Genomic DNA, 20156 nt, shown 5'->3' with positions numbered 1-20156 from the left:
ATAATGTTACAACCCCTAATCATTTTCTCTGTTTTGTGTTAGAAACATTTTATATTATGTTTGTTGAGTATAATGGTAAAACTACAAAAATTATGTTTTTGAGGTTATAATGTACACATTTATTTGTGATGTAAAGTAGCAGAGCTAGAGAAGAAACCATCTCCAGAGAAGACACCAGTTTCTGTGAAAGAAGTTGCAGCCCCAAAAGGTAAAGAGTACTGTGGGGATTCTTCAACAAACTCTTTTGTCATACTAAATTTTATGTTTCAGTTTGTCATATTATGGTGGTCTCTGCTTTTGTCAAGTCAAATCTTTAATGTATATCTTGTTGTATTTCATGTCTTGTTGACAAAGTTGTATTATTTGTTCATTATAACTTCTGTCATAATAACACCTTAAAATGTTAAAATGTTACAGTTGAAAAGAAACCATCTCCAGAACCTGAAAAAAAGAAAGAACCTTTGCCAGAGACCACAGGTACTTTTTTGTTTGTGATATGTGTTGTCTAATTACAATACTTGTTACTTTAGCACATCCTAACCTCAATAGAGAGCCTTAACACACTGCAAATTTGATAACATGTTTTATGTTGTTCTGTATCATTTGTGTGTTGAGCTTCATTATAACAAATAGTCTTAATGATTAAAGGTTCATGCTTAGTGAACCACTCTTATTTAGAAAAGTAACTTTATAAGTAGTATTGTCACAATGTTGTGTTTAGCCTCTCAAAGGTGCTGAAAACATGTTCTGTCAAGTCTAAGTTTATGTCAAAGCATGTCATTATTGTTGTTTACGTGAGTGAATTCTTAATATTCAAATTTCCACAGCAAATATCTTCCAAACATATTTTCTTCCAATAATTATTTAAAATATAATCTGTGCATCATTTAATATATTGTTTGTCATGCATGTACTATCTGTGTATGTGTTTCTTAACCTCGATAGAGGTTTAAAAGATTTTATTCTTTCATTACATTGTGTTATCTTCAATATCTTTCAACTTAAATTGACGTCAAACAACACACTCTATTTTAAGTTAAAGAGGTCGATAAGAAAGCTGAAGATAAATTCACCCCTAAGCCCAAGGAAGAGAAGATAATTCCAACAAAAGGTATTATGGTAACCACAAGTCTGCATCTGTGTACTGTGCTGAAAAGCAATGTCTAGTTTTGAAATCTCATCGTGTCTTTGAAATTCCTTTTGAAGTACCTACACCTAAAGAACCAGAGAAACTAAAGCCTGCTCCAAAGGAAGAACCAGTACCAATTGTCCAAACAGTGGAAGGTACTAAAACTGAAACTCTTCTTCATACTCCCACTGTTTATAAAATATTATCTTTATTGGTAATTATCTTTATTGAAAAATTTTTTGTTAATAACAGGTATGTTGTAATTTCTTAATGTGTTTTCTTAATCTTTGTCATAAACTTTTTCTTAACTTTAGAAAGATGTGTGGTAATGTCTGTCATTTTGTCTTGTATATGCTTCTGATATTTGCAAGCTATTAAGTGATCCTCACAGTGTTCCCCATTCCACTTAATGAAAAGATTCTTGTTTATCTCTCAGCAGTTTAACTCACAAACAGTTACTCATAAAACACAGTAAAATATATATACAAAAACAGATTTACATTACAAATAAAACATGCCCCCAAAGCTTTTTCTGCACATTTCCAATATTTCATTTCAACACATTTCTTGCACTACATAACACTGTTATTGTGACTAGTTTTTTAACTTTTTGTGACAACTTTTCTAAATCAGATGGTGAAAAGGGTCCAGTTTCTGCACCTGCTCCAGGAAAGAAAGGTAAGAAAAAATAAATAAATCTCATAAAACTAAAAATCTTTTCTTACAGATGGCAGAACCATTTCAGATTATATGTTCTCTTCACTTGTGTTATATGATAATTTTTGGGCGGAATTTTGAATCTTGTTATGTGTATTGAAATACAGCATATTGTATGTTGTCAGTACCATCTCGTTTGTTTGTTATTGAAACTGTCTTTTGTCATGTTATGTTTTGTCTTGAAATAGTTTGTTGTACTGGCAAAAGTATGTCAGTGTGTTAAATGTGCTGTATATGGTTGTTTTTATGTATCGTTCGCTTTATAATGGCATACATTTCCAAATCTAAAGGAAAAGTTCTTAAAGCGAAGCAAGAAGAGGGAAGATTTGAAATTCCCACCTTAAAGAAAGCTACAAGAGTATCCAAAGATAAAGACGAAGATCAGGAAATGGTAAAACTGAAGAAAGTGCTCAAACCACAAGAGGAGGAATATAAAGAGAGTCCCAAAGTGTATGCTGAGGCTCATACTGAAGTTATGATAACTGAAAGTTATGAGGCAGAAATGCATTTTGAGACTTATGAAGTGACTAAGAGAGTTGAGAAAATTCAACCTGAGGTAGACAAAAAGATGCCTGATGAACCTGATCAAGCACCACCTCAAATAAAACCAGAAACCGAATTAAAAGAAAAAGCAAAAAAGACACCAATTGGAATGGTTCCAAAAGAAGATACACCAGAGGAGCCTGGCTTAGCACTGAAAAAGGTTAAAAAGTTACCTGTTGACACAAAAGAACAAGAATCTGTCAAATTAAAGCCATTTGAGAAACCAGTAAAACCGCCAAGTGAAACCGAAAAAGACACCAAAAAAGAAGAAAAAGGAAGAGAACCTATAACATTTGATAAAAGTAGGGAACCAATTACTTTTCAGAAAGGAGAACGACCTGAAAAGGATGAGAAGCCAAAAGAACCCGATGTCCTCACGAAAAAAGTAGAACCCTCTGTTCCTGACAAAAAGGTGCCTGATGAAGTTGCTGTTAAACCTGTAACCAGACCTCCCAAAGAGGAAGCACCTGCAGAGCCTAAAGAGAAATTATTTAAAGGTAAAGGTAAAATTCCACCTAAAGACCAGGAGCCTGAGGTGGTTCAACTAAAACCAATTCCGAAGAAACCTTCAGCTGGATCACCAAAAGAAAAGGAGGTTTCAGAGCCAAAAGAACGAAAACCTATTGAGTTGTCACCACTTACTAGGTCACCAAAAGATGAAATAAAAACAGAACCAAGTATAACACCAAAAAGAGTTGACAGTCAAGAAACTCCAGATAAAGATAAAGAGGTTGAGAAGATACCAACTATTGTACCAGTAGAAGACAAAAAGGCACCACTTAAAAAGGTTACGCCTGTAAAGAAGGAGATTACACCAAAGGAAGATGAGAAGAAACCAATAGTTACCAAAAAGGGTATTTTACCCAAAGAGGCTGAAAAGAAAGAAGACATAGTTCTTAAACCAGTTGAGCGTGCAAAGAGTGCAGTAGAGCCTGAAAAGATTCCTTCGCCTAAGGTTGAGAAACCAAAACCAACTGAACCAGTATCAGTGGAGAGGAAGCCTAGTGAGGATTTGGCAAAGAAGCCAAAGAAAGTTTCACCTAAAGACCCTATTGAAGCTGTTATTTTGAAGAAAGCACCTCAGAAGGTTTCACCTAAGGAGGACAAATCTGAATCTCCTCAGACCCCTGAAAAAGAGGAGATTCCAGTCATAAAGGAAGTCTCTCCTGGAGCTGTAGAGTTAAGAAAAGTGTCAACTCAGTTTGAAGAAGAACTGTTTGAAGAAGAGGTTGAGGTTGAATTTGAAGCAGAATATGAAGATGAAGAAGAAGCATGGGGATGGGAGGTTGCTTCTCGTGAGAGTTATGGCTCGGAAGGCTCTGAAGAAAGGTATTTGGAGGAAGGGGCACTTGAGACTCCTGGGATGCCAGGGGGTAGAAGAGGTGAGAGGGTGGCTGTGAACTACACCAAAGAATGCCTCATTTTCCGTGCTGTGGAATCCATCTCCCTATTGTTATTTATTTTCACCCCAGATAATTTCCATGTCTACATCCATGTCCATCCACATAAAACTGCTAAATCTTGTCTACCGCCTTCTTCATCTTCTTCAATCTTCATTGTGGCATGCGTGTTGTATTTTAATGTCTTTTCATCTTGTTTGTTGTTTATTTGTGTGTCTTCATTGATCTATGGAATATAACCACTGGTGGAAAGAATGGTCATTGTCATCTAACTTCTCATTAATTGGCAGCATGATTCTGTCATCTTCATGACTCTTCATTCCCATGTTTAATATTTACCTTTTGTCTGTTTTTTTATTATTATTATTTGTACTGGACATTTTAATTTAACTTCAAATATATTTTCCATTTTTATGAATTGAAAATAACTGATTTTTGTTTGTTCAGAGGGAAAGCCTACTGAGGAAGCTGGAAGAGGCAGAGGCTTAAGACGTATGTTTATTTATTAAATTATTTTGATGATTTTCCTCCTCCCTAAGCCATTTTAAGGTTTACTTTACAATAGTCATGAAAGCTCAGTAACAAATATATAAATATGTATGTAATGTGCTTACTATTTGCAGCGGTTCTAGTTCCATTTAAACCTCTTTTTTTTCATTACAGCAAGACAAACTCCATCTCCTGGTGATGCTGGAAGGGGTAGAGGGCTGAAGCCTGGTGCTGGTGGTGATAAGCCTCCAGGAGAATCACCATTTGGTGCCCAGCTCAAAGCCGTCCCCTTGAAGTTTGTGAAGGAACTCAAAGATATTGTGTTGCAGGAGGCTGAGTCCATTGGCTCATCTGCTGTATTTGAGTGCCAGATCTCTCCATCTACTGCCATCACCACCTGGATGAAGGATGGAAGCAATCTAAGGGAGAGTCCAAAGCACAAATTCACATCTGATGGCAAAGACCGCAAACTGCAAATCATTGATGTACAGCTTTCAGACACTGGGGAGTACACATGTGTTGCAAAGCTTGGCAACAAGGAGAAGACCTCAACAGCTAAACTTATTGTAGAAGGTAGTGCATTGATTATGAGTAAAAACTGTAAATATACAAGCTTAGTCTTATACAAATATATATTCAAAAATTATCACCCAATAAATTGAGATGTTCTTCCTTTTTTTTTTTTTTTTTTTATAGAGTTACCAGTGAAGTTCACAAAGAATCTGGAGGAGGAAATGTCTGTGATTAAGGGACAGCCAATGTACCTAACCTGCGAGTTGAGCAAAGACAGGGATGTTGTCTGGAAGAAGGACGGAAAAGAGCTTAAGCAAATTGCTGGCAAAATTCAAATCAATGTTATTGGATTGCAGCGCTCTGTGACAATTCAAGATGCAAATGATGATGATGCCGGTGTTTACACTTGCGAGTGCGAGGACATCAAGACACAAGCCAATGTCAAAATCATTGGTATGCATATGGAAATATCTTTATGGTTAATTTTATTAGTTCTTTACCAAAACATAACTAAACAAAATATGTACCTTTGCAGAAATAATCAGAGATTGGTTAACAAAACCTCTGAGGGACCAGCATGTGAAACCAAAGGCTACTGCCACATTCAAGTGCGAACTGTACAAGGATACTCCTAACTGGAAGTGGTTCAAGGGAGATGAAGAAATTCCCACTGACCCCACAAATAAGACTGAGGTGAAAAAGGTTGGAAAAGATATGACGCTTACTATCAAGAATGCTCAACCTGGTGATGTTGGAGAATATGCCATAGAAGTTGAGGGCCGCAGATATGCAGCAAAACTCACTCTTGGAGGTGTGTTAGGCAGACTTAGCATTAATTACCTTACTGCAAAATGTTGCTTTTGTATTTCCCTAAATCAAATTTTTGTTTTTCATAAATAAAGAGCGTGAAGCTGAGATCTTGAAGCCTCTTGCTAGTGTGGAGGTGGTTGAGAAAGAGGAGGCCAACTTTGATACTGAAATTTCAGAAGATGATGTACCTGGAGAATGGAAACTTAGAGGGCAGGTTCTAACAAGATCACCGGTAAGATTGTATATAGTTGAAAAAATGCAAATATTTTATATAGGCTATTTTACATAAGTATTTATTTATTTTTAATCACCAGACGTGTGATATCAGAGCTGAAGGAAATAAGAGATTCCTTACATTGAAAGATGTTCAACTTGACCAGGCTGGAGAAGTCTCATACCAAGCTTTGAATGCCATAACTACTGCTATGCTAATGGTCAAAGGTATGTAGTTGATGAGCAGAAAAAGCATGCTGAAAAAAGAAAAGCAGTATATATAAGCTAAATTAACTGTTATTCACACCCATAGAAATTGAAATGGACTTCACAGTCCCATTGAAGGATGTTACTGTGCATGAAAAGAAACAGGCAAAGTTTGAATGCACGATCACAAAAGATGTGCCTAAAGTGATGTGGTTGAGAGGATCTGATATTATAACACCAGACCAAAAATATGATATCATTGATGATGGAAAGAAACACATGTTGGTCATAAACCACTGTGAATTTGAGGATGAGGGAGAATATACTATTGAGGTGTTGGGTAAAACATCAACAGCCAAACTGACAGTTGAGGGTAAGTTTTCAAGCTATGTTTCAGTCATCATGGGGTCCTTTGAAAAATGTGTTTTGTTCATAAAATCACCAAGCTAAAATGGTTTTGCAATGGACTAACACATTATAGGTATGCGGCTGAAATTCATCTCACCGATATCAGATCAAACTGTCAAGGAAGGTGAAACAGCTCGGTTTGAGCTTGAACTGTCCCATGACAAAGTACCATTGACATGGTACAAAAATGAATCAAAACTGCATCCAAGCAGAACTGTACTTACGCATGTTGATGGAAAGAAACATATATTAGAAATCAAGAATGTCACTCTAGATGATACTTGCCAAATAAAAGCAGAGGCTAAAGGATTATCAACAACAGCAAACCTGACGGTGCTAGGTAACTTATTATTATTATTATTATTTTGATAATAATGATGGTGGTAGTGGTGGTGGTAAGATAAGTGATCCTGAAATCTGTAATCTCGTGAACATCAGTTTGTTGGTATACAAGCTGTTTTATCACACAAACTGTACATTATAGATTCGCTAAAATTATTATTATTATTTTTTTATTTTAATATAGAGGGAGATGCCTACTTCACAGTTAAACTGCAAGATTACACTGCAGTTGAGAAAGACGAGGTCACTCTTGACTGCGAGCTCAGCAAGGATGTTCCTGTGAAGTGGTTCCACAATGAGACTGAAATTAAAGCCTCCAAGATGGTTACCATGAAAGCTGAGGGCAAACGAAGAATCTTAAATATCAAGAAAGTTGAAGAAAAAGACAAAGGATTATATGTTTGTGACTGTGGAACAGACAAGACTTCGGCCACAATGAACATTGAAGGTCAGTGATAAACTTTATGCCCATGGAATGTAAATGCTGATTTTTTTCCCCAGATTGCCCTTACCCCACCCCATTATTAATTAATTTCAGCACGTGACATCAAAGTGGTGCGACCCATGTATGGTGTTGAGCTGTTCGATGGTGAGACAGCTCGGTTTGAGGTGGAAATTTCTGAAGATGATGTCCATGGTCAGTGGAAGCTGCAAGGAGAAGTCCTCTCCCCATCACCTGTAAGGCTACTAAAACTATTTGAAATGGTGACAAATGTAACTTTGTATGAATGGCATAACTGTATTTTTGTCTTTGTGGCAACAGGATGTTGAAATCATTGAGGATGGCGCTAAGCACATCTTAACTTTGTACAACTGTAAAGTGTCCCAGTCTGGAGAGGTTTCATTCCAGGGTGCCAATGCAAAATGTTCTGCTAATCTAAAAGTGAAAGGTATTTTATGCAGTCACTGTTTGATTCTCCTTTTTGACGACTTACCAGTTCCTTATCTGAATGAAAGTGTAGAATAACTGACTCCTCGCATGTGGGGGAAACCATCTTAAAGCAATTAGTTTTTATGCATATATTTAAATATATATCAAATATTTGTTTTAGATTTTTTGAATATTGAGTATCTTATGTTATTTGAGTTGGTGGATTGTTTATGTATTATTTAAAAGGGATGTTCTTTATGTATTTTTGCAGAGCTTCCCATTACTTTTGTAACACCTCTGGCTGATGTGCATGTATATGAGAAAGATGAGGCAAGATTTGAGTGTGAGATCTCAAGACAACCAAAAAGCTTCCATTGGTTGAAAGGAACTCAGGAGATTAAAACTGATGATAAATTCGAGGTACTTCAAGAGGGCAAAAGATACATTCTGGTGGTCAGATCTGCTGCCTATGAGGATGAGGCTAAGTATATGTTTGAGGCTGAGGACAAGAGAACATCTGCCAAACTTGTTATCCAGGGTAAGGGGGAGAAAATAAATACATAGTTTAAAAAAATATGCTTGTTTGTTAAACTTTTTAATACAACTGCTGCCAGATTAAATCATGTGCTTGCATATTTCCCCAGGCATCCGTCTTGAGTTCGTCAGACCCATTAAAGATGTCACCGTTAAAGAGCGTGAGACTGCAGAATTCAGCATTGAACTCTCTCATGAAAAGGTTCAAGTTACCTGGTATAAGAATGACATGCGTTTGCATCCAAGTAAAGTGGTACACTTGTCCGAGGATGGAAAAACCCATACTCTGTCCTTCAAAGAGGTCTCTATTGATGACACTTCTCTAATTAAAGCTGAGGCCCTTGGGAAAACCTGTGAGGCAATGCTTACTGTACTTGGTAGGTGTTTAAATATTTTGTAGACACTCTCAAAGGATCATACAGATAATTACTGAATTGTACTGATAAATATTGAATTAAACTTAAATTCCTCTTGTTTATCAACAGAGGGAGAACCTTACTTTACTACCAAGTTGCAGGACTACACTGCAGTTGAGAAGGATGAGGTTGTCCTGAAGTGTGAAGTGAGCAAATCATCTGCTCAAGTGAAATGGTTCATAGATGGCAAGGAGATCACTCCCTCTAAGAACGTCCTCATCAAGGCTGATGGAAAGAAACGTATCTTGACAGTGAAGAAGGCAGAGAAGGCCAACATTGGTGAATATGTGTGTGACTGCGGCTCTGACAAAACAACAGCCAAGCTTAACATTGAAGGTATGTATTTTTTTTTAATGTATTTTATGTTTGTTTTATGAATCCATATATTGATTAATAGATTAAAATGTATAAAATTACTATGTATAACTTTGCCTCTCCTCTACTGTTCTATGCAGAACGCGATATTAAGATTGTTCGTCCACTGTACAGCGTGGAGGTCACAGAGACAGAGACTGCTCGCTTTGAGACAGAAATCTCTGAGGAGGATGTTCATGGTCACTGGAAACTCAAAGGAGAGGCCCTGCACCAGTCACCGGTAATTTATGTTGCTCCTAAACACCAAATATAACTTACAGATGCTTTATCAAATTTCAAATAAGAGTACAAAAAAAAAATCAGAATTGTATTAAATGAATAGTTCACAATAAATGCTAATTCTGTCATCATGACATAAAAACAGAAATTTTGGATATTTTTTTTTTTTAATAATAAATAAAGAATGTGTATAAACTAAAAAGTCATAAACTAGTCATTTGTGGCTTAGAATGGTTACATTTAGAGTGAACTATTCTTTTAAGAGCTTACTATTGTGTTAAATTGTGCAATGTTTTTCAGAATTACTGTGAATTGTTCTTTGTGCTGAAATGTTCTCATATTTTCTATCGCATTTTTCATTTCATTTATTAGGACTGTGAAATTAAGGAGGAAGGCACCAAGCATATGCTTATCCTTTACAATGTTCGCATGGATATGGCTGGTGGTGTGGATTTCAGCGCTGCTAATGCTAAATCAAGTGCTCAGCTCAGAGTTAAAGGTGAGAAGGATGAATATGATGCCTTCTTGCATATTTTGGACAAGCCAGATAAATTGTATCTCTCTGGACATACCAGAAACAATTAGGATTGTGTAACACAGGCAGATGATATGTGTTGCTTTGAAACACAGTATCTAAAGGCAGTTACATAAGTCAGTCACTGCAGTTTATGATTAGCTTGTAAATTATTCTGACAGATGCCATGTAGTGATAACAGGGTGTGAAAAGTATTTATTATGACAGGGATTATTGTGTTAGAGACAGGTTTGGCACCCAATCAATTTATAATTAAGTTTTTTAGCCTTCTAATATTCCTATTTTAGAAAAAGCAGAGACAGTATTATGACATGCAACCCTCAAGCAAATATACATATATAAGAATATATATATATATATATATATATATATATATATATATATATATATATATATATATATATATATATATATATATATATATATATTTTATATAAATTAAGGAACACTTAAGTAACATTTTCCTTTTCCTGGAAAAGTCCAGCAGGTTGATTGACAGTAACAGATTTCCTTGCAGGATGTCATAACAGGGGTGGGCTAGTGGCCAATCAGATGTTGTGGTTATTTTAGAAGCTGCATGCCATATGTAGAGAGTCTCTGTTAGTGATTGGCAGAGGCTTAACAGACCTACCTCCAAATTTTTTTCTGACCATATACATCTTAAGGAAACGCAATATGCAAATTAAGTAGGCCCCCAACTCAAGTCCCTGTCTTGCTGAATCCCACTTGTCCTGGAGGCTTACGAGCTCCAGAGCAGTGGCCTGTTGTCAGCGGGAAAGCGCTATGTGAATTTGTAGTTAAAGGTTTACCGGTGTCTCTCGGAACTTGGAGGTGACTAACAATGTCTTCTCCTGAATCCAAAGCACGAGTGATAGGCCTCCTGAGGCCTCTCAAGGATGTAACGGTGACAGCGGGAGAGACAGCAACCTTTGACTGCGAACTGTCTTACGAGGGCATACCTGTGGAATGGTTCCTAGGGGGTACAAAGCTGGAACCAAGTGACAGAGTAAGTTTGCATATTGTCCCGTGTGAATTCAAATGTCAGTTATGGTTTCTGTGAAATGTATAAAGAGTAAACTGTTGGTACTCTAATTGAATCATTAAAGAATTTAGATGATCACTCTGAATGATCACTCTGACAATTTCATTAATACACTGCTAATGGAATAGCAGTATACAGGAAGATCAATTGTGGTAAACTTTTTTAACATCTAGGATTTCACGTTTGGATTATTTAACAACTGCAAAACACCTATTTAGCTGTTTTCTACATATTGCATGCTAGTTCTTTACATCTGTCAGTTAAATGCTTTCCTCATATAAGGACCTGGGGATCAGGATACCAGCTGAGCATTTGATCTGGGGTTTGAGATAACACATAGGGCTATTCTGCTCTGCAAGCGTTCCTTTGGTTATTTTTAACTGCTTCAAGACTCTATGTGCAATGGCAGGTGGCAAGAGGCCTTTTTTTTTATCAGACATAGCTTGTATTTACACAAAGAAATGTATGTATGCATGCATGTATTTATGCATTTTGTTAGGAGCATTTAAATGTGTTTGTCATACATAGTAATTTGCAGTGAGTGCGAGTTTGGACTTCAGTCATGGCTTTTATGTATTATACATGATACTTTTATTAAATTTGATTAGTGTTGTGTAGCAAATGGGTTTAGTAAAAGGCCACATATTTTGGTGATGACAGTAGTTCAAGATCTGTTTGTATTCCTGATATGTTTGTGTGAGAACTTGATTCTTCAAACAGAGATAAAAAAAAAAAAACTATTTGAAAAAAGCACTAATGAACCATAATTCTAACAGGTTTGATTATTTTTGGACAGATAGGTCTTTATTTTTTTATTTTGCTGCATTATATTGTTTATTGCATTATAACTGATTATTTTTATTATAATTATATGAAGACATTATAATGTTAACAACATGAAATTTTTCATTCATAAGTGATTTATTTATTTTTTGAAATGGTACTGAAAAATTAAAACAAAACAAAAAATCAATGTTTAATTTGTATTTTTTCATGCTGTTTTATATTTAGTTTTATTTTGATTGATGATTTAAGGAAAATATGAATTGCAAGCAAATCATATACATCTGAATTTTAAATCGGTTCATATAGCTTTATTTTTTACACAAGCTACACAGGCCAAATGAGTCTAAACTGACTTCCAGGGCACTTGTTGGGACAGAAAAAGCAGAGGTGTGAAAATGAGAACAGTTCTTAGTGCTCAGCTGTTGATGACTGTTGCAGAGGGGCAGTAAATAGCCTCCCCCACCCTTGACATGGCAAGTGTGCTTGATTTATCAATTGGTTTGATTTGCACAGGTGGTGCACCGTTCAGAGGGCAGAACTCACACGCTGACCCTTAGGGATGTGAAACTGACAGAGGCTGGAGAAGTAAAACTCACTGCAAAGGACTTCGTGACACAGGCTCAACTCATTGTAAATGGTGGGTGCCATCTGTTCCCAAATACAGATATAATTTAATTGCTAACAACCATCCCTCATAAAATTAATCAGCCTAAATCATGTTCACATTGAGGTGAGAATATCAACCATTCTAGTGTTGTAATTGTATTGGTACTCTGCTGTAATTATTAGTGCTCTTATTGGAGCTTGGGTGATTGTCAAAAACATAAAAAACTTTTAATTGTCTGTGTTCAGAAAGTTTTATTTACTAGATTTATTTACTTTTTAAAAGAAAAAAAAATTGTCTGTCTTCAGATATTATCATAGGAAATTATTATATTGTTAAAAAGTGAATTGCAATAAAACAAATACATTTGAAATACATTTGCACAGAACCTCCAGTTGAATTCACCAAACCTCTTGAGGACCAGACTATAGAAGAAGAAGCCACCGCTGAACTAGAGTGTGAAGTCTCCAAAGAGAAAGCTGAGGTCAGGTGGTTTAGAGATGGACAAGAAATTCGCAAAACCAAGAAGTATGACATGGTTGCTGATGGCCGTAAAAGAAAACTTCTTATCCATGACTGCACACTTGATGACTCAAAGACATATACCTGTGATGCTAAACAGTTCAAGACTTCAGCCTTCTTAAATGTTGAACGTAAGTCAACCAGAAGGAAAAGGCAAAAGCTTAGAATTGAAATAGTACTTGCAATAAAATAAAAATAAAAATAAAAGACTAAATATGATTGCCTTTTGATCTTCAGCTCCACATGTTGAGTTCACAAAGCCACTCCATGATGTTGAGGTCAAAGAGAAGGAATCTGCCAGATTTGAATGTGAAGTGTCTCGTGAAAGTGCTAAGGTTTGTTTACCATTCAGTTAATCTTTTTTTAATTGACGTTTAAATTTATATCTATATAATTCATAGGTTAGATGTTAGACATTAGATATGTGCAGTTGTCTGACTTTTTGAAAATGATCACTGTGAGTTTATTTATCAGTATATATTTCATTGTTCCCTTTGAATAGGTTCGCTGGTTCAAAGATGGTAATGAAATCAGAAAAGGCAAGAAATATGAGATAATTTCTGAAGGAGTAAAACGTATTCTCATCATAAGCAAGTCCGTCTTTGATGATGAAGCAGAATATGAATGTGATGCCAGGACTTCCAAAACCTCTGGAATGCTGACTGTCATTGGTAAATTGTTCTGTTAATTTTTAGTCTAAACAGGATTTCAACCACTTGTTTTGAACAGTATTCTGATTTGCACGACTTTTTCTGACCACAGAGGAGGAGACTAGATTCACAAAGAACTTGGCTAATGTTGAAGGTACTGAAACGGACAGTGTTAAACTGATTTGTGAAGTCTCCAAGCCCAGTGCAGAGGTTACATGGTACAAGGGTGACCAAGAGTTGCCCGAAGTTGGTAGATATGAGCATATTGCAGATGGCAAAAAGAGAATCCTAATTATTAAGGGCCTCCGTATGGATGATGCTGGAGAGTACCACTGCAAACTGCCCACCTCACAAACCACAGGGAACCTAAGGATTAATGGTGAGACTGTCTTGCCCTTAAAATTTTACTTCACACCTTGTACTTCATACCTTGTTTATATAAACTTGCTCCATGCTTGTGATTGATCTAATACATAAACTGTTTCTTTCCACTTTAGAACTTGCCGCTGAGTTCATTGCAAGGCCTCAAAGCCAGGAGGTGGTTGAAGGTGAAAAGGCACAATTTGTGTGCTCTGTCTCGAAAGACACATATGAAGTGAAATGGCTCAAAGGAGATAAGGAACTTCAATCAGATGACAAATATGATATAATTTCTGAGGGCAAAAAGAGAGTTCTTGTTGTCAAAAATTGTGAACTCAAGGATGAAGGTGGCTTTGTAGTCCTCATTGGAACCACCAGAGCCTCAGCTGATCTGACTGTTCTTGGTATGTATAGTATGTTTTTGTGTATATTTTTGAAAAATTATGATATAAACATCAAAATTTTATTCATAATTCTTTTTTTTTTCTTTTTACAGAAAAGCTGAGGATTATCACTCCTCTAAGAGACATAAAGGCAAATGAAGGACAAGAGACTGTCCTCAATTGTGAAGTTAACACTGAGGGGGCCAAAGCCAAATGGCTGAAGAATAATGAGACTTTATTTGAAAGTAGCAAGTTCATCATGGTTCAGAAGGACAATGTATTCTCTCTGAGGATCAAAGACACTCAAAAATCAGATGAGGCCAACTACACCATTACACTGACCAACCAACGTGGTGAACACGCAAAGAGCTCTGCCAACATTACTGTGCAAGGTATGACACATGCTGATATGCAGTGTTAATTTCGTTAATGAAGACGACGACGAAAAATATTCGTTAACGAACATTTTTTATGTGACTAACGAGACGTTGACGAGCTAAAAATAATATCTGATGACGAAATGTATGCTGCGTTTTCGTTAACTGGACGAGACTGGACTATAATGTTATTTGAGGACTACCAGACATTTAAAATGCATCCTACAGTATAGGCTATTGTCTTTCAAAATGTGTGTCCCTGTCATTGGATTGCGATCCAATAAGGGTCTTTTGCATATCTAGTCAGTATAGCAGCTGCAGTGGGGATGGATACGCCAATAGAACTCGAACTAGCGATCTGAAACAATGGTCTCAGCACCCGAAGGAGTAGGGATGAGGTGACCTGACATCCCGTTTTTCCTGGGAGTCACAATTCGTTGTCGATTAACTTAAAGTTAGTGAATGCGGTATAGGTGGAAGAATCGTGCTGATAGAAGTGTTCTGTCTCGCGCGCACACGCTCCACTTCCTCAGTTCTCACATACAGCGTGCAATCAGTTCTCAGCTCTCAAATACACACACAACGATACAATTTTTTCAGAACCGATCCGATCCCGAAAATTCTGAGAATGTGCCGATACCAATCCAATCCGATAACCAGCACGTTTTTATTTTATTTTTTTATTCAATATAGAATTTCTATACTTCTCTGTGTTGACCTGATCATCATTCTTTTGTGTTAATCACAATCTTCTACATATACACAACTTCATTTTAATGAAAAATAACAAATGAAAAAAAATATAATCATAGACGATTACAAAAATATTATTATAAACTAGGTTGGTAGATAATTCTGCAGCAAAAGATACTCTAGATTCAAGAAAAATCACGGGAGCACAATAATTTTATCAAATCTATTGAAATCATTTATTTACAAATAAAAGTGAATAAAAGGTGACAAATACTGAAGGTGCAAATATGGAGCGCCACAGAGCGCATCCTGTGTGCAGAAGATGAGATTGAAACAACACGGAGTAACAGTGCACAGGCTGCGCAGTCCTCCGAGCCGTCTGTACAACACACAAGCTGCTCGGCTCGTGTTCATCTTCAGTTCTCTCTTCAAAGCAGTTCAGTCAGTGAACTGTTTGAGTAAATGAATTACTAAGGGATATTGGTTTATTTAGACTCAGAGGGAGTGTTGGCCACATTAAAAAAAGTTAATAAATTGTGGATTAATGCTTACTGTAGACGCGAACTGGTTCAAACAATTCAGTCCTATTTGGTGAACTGGTTCAACCGGTTCACTAAAAAGAACCGGTCAAATCAAACGATTCGTTCGCGAACCAGACATCACTAGTACAGAAGCAAGAGATATTGATACGTTGTCTGTTAAATCTGTGCATTAGTTTAATGAGTCTTTTCTTTGAACAGTTTTAAACCTCAGTTACTGTGCGCTTTTGAAGAGAGTTTCATTGTTTTGATTGTAACTGAATACGACACGCTGTTTGAACACTGAATGGAGGAAGACAGACAGCCGCAGTTGAGAGAAGAGTTTATGTGAACTTGAATTTAATGACTTCGATATTAATCTGTACCTCACATTGAACTATGGAACAGCTTCAGAACACTTGAAATATGTTTTTGAAAACGTTTTGGTGCTTTATAATGTTTTTGTTCCTTCCGTGTGGCTCAACAATAACACAGAATAGTATGCGCACAATATCGGATTTGGATCGGTCTCGTCTGTCCGATACCCTATCCACAGAAAATGCCTGGATCGGAGCCGATACCGATGCATCCCTACACACAACAGTCCAAATGTTTATCGTTTAGAGTATCTCACATAAATACAGTAGGTTATGGATTAAGTGAACGTGAACAGGTGGGTGAAAACTGAACTTGTGTCAGTATTTCATGCATGCCTTTCATCTTAAAATGACAGCATTCCAAATTGAATTAAATTAATTTAATTAAATTAAATCTGTCATTAATTTTAACCAACAAAATATGTTAAATAAATGTAAACATGTTAAGTAAAACCTACAGTATCTGAAAAATGAGTTTAATTTGTATCTCTATTGTATTTGTCTAATTGTGCTTCTTTAAATAAATATATATATAATATTATATATTTTTATAAGCTGCTCCTTTTTCACTTCTGTTAAAGGGATAGTTCACCCAAAAATGAAAATTGTCATAATTTATTCAAGATTTTCCAAATTCAGTCCTTGATTCAAATTTCTCATAAGCTTAATTGATTTGGTCTAAAGAAAGAAGAATTAATTATTATTTTAATTTTGAAAACTACATATAAAATAGCTACCAAAATAAATTTTGGTAACTACAGTTTGGCTAAAACTATTGACTAAAACTAATGAATAAAAGGTGACAAAAATGCAATGACTTTTCGTCGACTAAAACTATGAAAGACTCAAATGACTAAAATGTGACTAAGACTATTAAGCATTTGTGTCTCAAGACTAGACTAAATTAAAAATGCCTGCCAGAATAAACACTGCTGATATGCTTTTAATGTAATTATTGCAATAATATATATATATATATATATATATATATATATATATATATCACAGCAACTGTGTTTATATAAAAGGGAATCTCTCGTGAACCGTCTGTCATAAAAATTAACATGTATTGAGTGGGGATTTAGTGTACCATCTTGTATTAGTTTAGCAGTAAATGGAAAAAAAGAGAAAGATTTAAAGATTATACAGTGACGCCTATGGAAATTAGTATTATGTTTATGAATGTATGACCACAGATATTTATGTATACATGCTTGCAAACATTTGCTTATATTGTTGGTTGATCAAAATGTCTTTCACTATTTGTGTTATACTTTGGAAAAATATTTATGTTTGTACCCATGAAAAAGTTTTGTTTGTTTGTTATTGTGTTACAGTTCACAAAAATTAAGTAAAAATGTATTATAATAATAATAACAAAGATTATACAGTGAGTGAAGCTCACATACTTTATATTTAAAAAGTATTAAAACATTTTTATAAAATAATAGATACAATTTAAATATAAAATACATAATTAAATATTGTCATATATTTATAATAATATGACATGAATTTCCTGCAGGAGAGTTTAAACTACTAACTTGCAACATATAGGGAAATTTTAACAAAATGGATTTGAGACTTAGGCTCTGTTTCAGAAAACACATACCTAGTTAACTTATCATAAAACTTAATTTCCGCAGAGGAAGATCTTCGAATCATTGCTCCTCCTGAGGATGTTGACACACAGGAGAAAAAGATTGTCAGCTTCACATGCAAGGTGAACAGACCAAATGTAACAGTACAGTGGATGAAGGCAGGTCAGGAAATCACTCTCAGCAAGAGAATTCTGTATCGTGTGGACAAGGACAAGCACACTCTGACCATTAAGGACTGCAGTCTTGCAGATGAGGGTGAATACAGTGTAGTTGCTGGTGCTGATAAGGCCACAGCAGAACTGATCATCAGTGAGGCACCCGCTGACTTCACTGCTCAGCTCAGTGACCAAACCATCACTGAGTTTGAGGATGCTGAGTTCACATGTGAACTTTCCAAAGAGAAGGCCGAAATCAAATGGTACAGAGATGGCAGGGAGATCAGAGAAGGACCCAGGTAAGATACGTTATTCTAAAGGGTTTTTGTCAAGGGTTTAGTTGGTTTTGAGTATGTTTAATATGCATTTAATTTCTTTTAAAAGATACCAATTTGAGAGAGATGGCAAAACATGTAGACTGCGTATAAAAGAGTGCAGACCAGATGATGAGTGTGAATATGCCTGTGGAGTGGATGACAAGAGAACAAGAGCCCGCCTCTTTGTTGAGGGTAAGTTTGTTTCAGTGTCCAACCTGGAAATATCAGGGAATTTTAATAAATGTAATCTCCAGGCATAGAAAAGTAATGGAAATGAATAGAAACGTAAAGGGTCTTTATGACTTTGTCACCTCTTTAGAGACCCCTGTGGAGATTGTCAGACCACCCACAGATGTGTTTGAGCCCCCAGGCTCAGATGTTGTGTTTGAAGTTGAGCTCAATAAAGACAGAGTTGAGGTCAAATGGCTGAGGAACAACATGACCGTTGTTCAAGGTGATAAGTACCAGATGATGAGCGAGGGTAAGATTCACAGGCTTCAAGTATGTGAAATCAGGCCACGTGATCAAGGCGAGTACAGAGTCATTGCCAAGGACAAAGATGCCAGAGCCAAGCTTGAGCTTGCTGGTAAGATTAATTTATAAATACTGTATATATGAAATGTTTTACAACCAAACACAATCAAATTGAATACGTTTACAATACCTTGGTATTTCTCCACAGCCATGCCAACAATTAAAACCTTGGATCAAGACCTGGTGACAGATGCTGGAAAGCCATTTGTTATGGCAGTTCCTTACAATGCTTACCCGCATGCTGAGGCTGAGTGGTTCTACAATGACATCAGTCTTCCAAAAGAAAATGTTAACACTTCTGTTGACAGGACGGAATATAGGTTGAAGGACCCAAAGAAGTCAGAGGAAGGTCGCTATAAAATCCTCATCCAAAACAAACATGGAAAAGGAGAGGCTTTTATAAACCTAAAAGTTATTGGTTAGTTATATTCATAGTATATCAGTTTGTTTCAGTAAAATATTCTAGGATTGTATTGTTGCTTACAAATTTTGCTCCTTTCACAGATGTTCCTGGGCCTGTGAAGAACCTTCAAGTTGTTGACACTGCTGATGGTGAGGTCAGCATTGCATGGGAAGAGCCAGAGAGTGACGGTGGCAGCAAGATCTTGGCTTATGTGGTTGAAAGACGTGATATCAAACGTAAGACCTGGACCATGGCCACTGACTGTGCCGATAGCACAGAGTACTGTGTAACTGGTTTGCAGAAAGACTCCAAGTACCTGTTCCGTGTCTGTGCACGTAACCGAATCGGAAGTGGGCCCAATGTTGAGACAGATAAAGCTGTTCAAGCTAAGAATAAGTTTGGTAAGTCAGGAAAATCTGAAAGTCAAGTTGTACACACTAATAGGTGATTCTAATTGTTTCTTATTTTTATTTTATACACTCCAGATGTTCCTGATCCACCGCAGAATGTTATTGTTGGAAATGTCAACAAGTTTGGTGCCACAGTCTCCTGGGAACCACCACTGTTCGATGGTGGATCGGAGATCACATCATACATTATTGAGCTGCGTGATAGAACTTCTGTAAGCTGGTCTCCAGCCATGGTGACCAAACCACATGAACGCTCAGCTATTATTAATGATGTTATTGAGAACAAAGAATACATCTTCCGTGTTAAGGCTGAGAACAAGGCTGGAATTGGCAAACCAAGTGCGGCCACTAACCCAGTGAAGATCATGGACCCTATTGGTTTGTAAAATCCCATATATCATTCATTTTAGCATACATTAATGCATTCATACCTAATAAAAGCATCGTAATGTTTTGATCCATAGAGAGGCCGAGCCCTCCACTGAATTTGACACACTCTGAACAGACAAAGGACTCCTGTCTGTTGACATGGGAGACTCCCTTAAAAAATGGAGGCACACCAATCACTGGCTACATCATTGAGAGATGTGAAGAAGGCACAGACAAGTGGCTTAGATGCAATGCCAGGCTTTGGCAGGACCTGGTCTACCGGGTAATTTTTGCCAAAGACTGTGTGTGTGTGTGTATATATATATATATATAT

At 36.4% G+C, this 20156-nt stretch overlaps 1 protein-coding gene across 1 annotated transcript in view; it reads left to right on the top strand.

The window, feature by feature from the left end:
* Positions 1-20156, top strand: part of LOC132153146 (titin-like) — a 137441-nt gene that overhangs the window by 66381 nt on the left and 50904 nt on the right. The window contains exons 63-99 of the mRNA XM_059562449.1: positions 137-208; positions 418-477; positions 1037-1111; positions 1207-1284; positions 1763-1807; positions 2137-3771; positions 4237-4281; positions 4453-4851; positions 4975-5244; positions 5327-5602; positions 5694-5833; positions 5916-6042; positions 6128-6394; positions 6503-6769; positions 6956-7219; positions 7310-7449; positions 7535-7661; positions 7914-8180; positions 8287-8553; positions 8662-8928; positions 9048-9187; positions 9559-9685; positions 10585-10727; positions 12063-12186; positions 12540-12806; positions 12913-13010; positions 13178-13346; positions 13438-13704; positions 13823-14089; positions 14182-14460; positions 17680-18088; positions 18174-18298; positions 18426-18692; positions 18789-19058; positions 19145-19444; positions 19529-19831; positions 19918-20105. Coding sequence (XP_059418432.1) covers positions 137-208; positions 418-477; positions 1037-1111; positions 1207-1284; positions 1763-1807; positions 2137-3771; positions 4237-4281; positions 4453-4851; positions 4975-5244; positions 5327-5602; positions 5694-5833; positions 5916-6042; positions 6128-6394; positions 6503-6769; positions 6956-7219; positions 7310-7449; positions 7535-7661; positions 7914-8180; positions 8287-8553; positions 8662-8928; positions 9048-9187; positions 9559-9685; positions 10585-10727; positions 12063-12186; positions 12540-12806; positions 12913-13010; positions 13178-13346; positions 13438-13704; positions 13823-14089; positions 14182-14460; positions 17680-18088; positions 18174-18298; positions 18426-18692; positions 18789-19058; positions 19145-19444; positions 19529-19831; positions 19918-20105 — 8831 coding nt within the window. The remainder of the gene's footprint in view (positions 1-136; positions 209-417; positions 478-1036; positions 1112-1206; positions 1285-1762; positions 1808-2136; positions 3772-4236; positions 4282-4452; positions 4852-4974; positions 5245-5326; positions 5603-5693; positions 5834-5915; positions 6043-6127; positions 6395-6502; positions 6770-6955; positions 7220-7309; positions 7450-7534; positions 7662-7913; positions 8181-8286; positions 8554-8661; positions 8929-9047; positions 9188-9558; positions 9686-10584; positions 10728-12062; positions 12187-12539; positions 12807-12912; positions 13011-13177; positions 13347-13437; positions 13705-13822; positions 14090-14181; positions 14461-17679; positions 18089-18173; positions 18299-18425; positions 18693-18788; positions 19059-19144; positions 19445-19528; positions 19832-19917; positions 20106-20156) is intronic.

This window comes from Carassius carassius, chromosome 11, assembly GCF_963082965.1.
Source record: "Carassius carassius chromosome 11, fCarCar2.1, whole genome shotgun sequence".
Classification (NCBI taxonomy): domain Eukaryota; kingdom Metazoa; phylum Chordata; class Actinopteri; order Cypriniformes; family Cyprinidae; genus Carassius; species Carassius carassius.
This window is presented reverse-complemented; position numbering and strand designations above follow the sequence as displayed.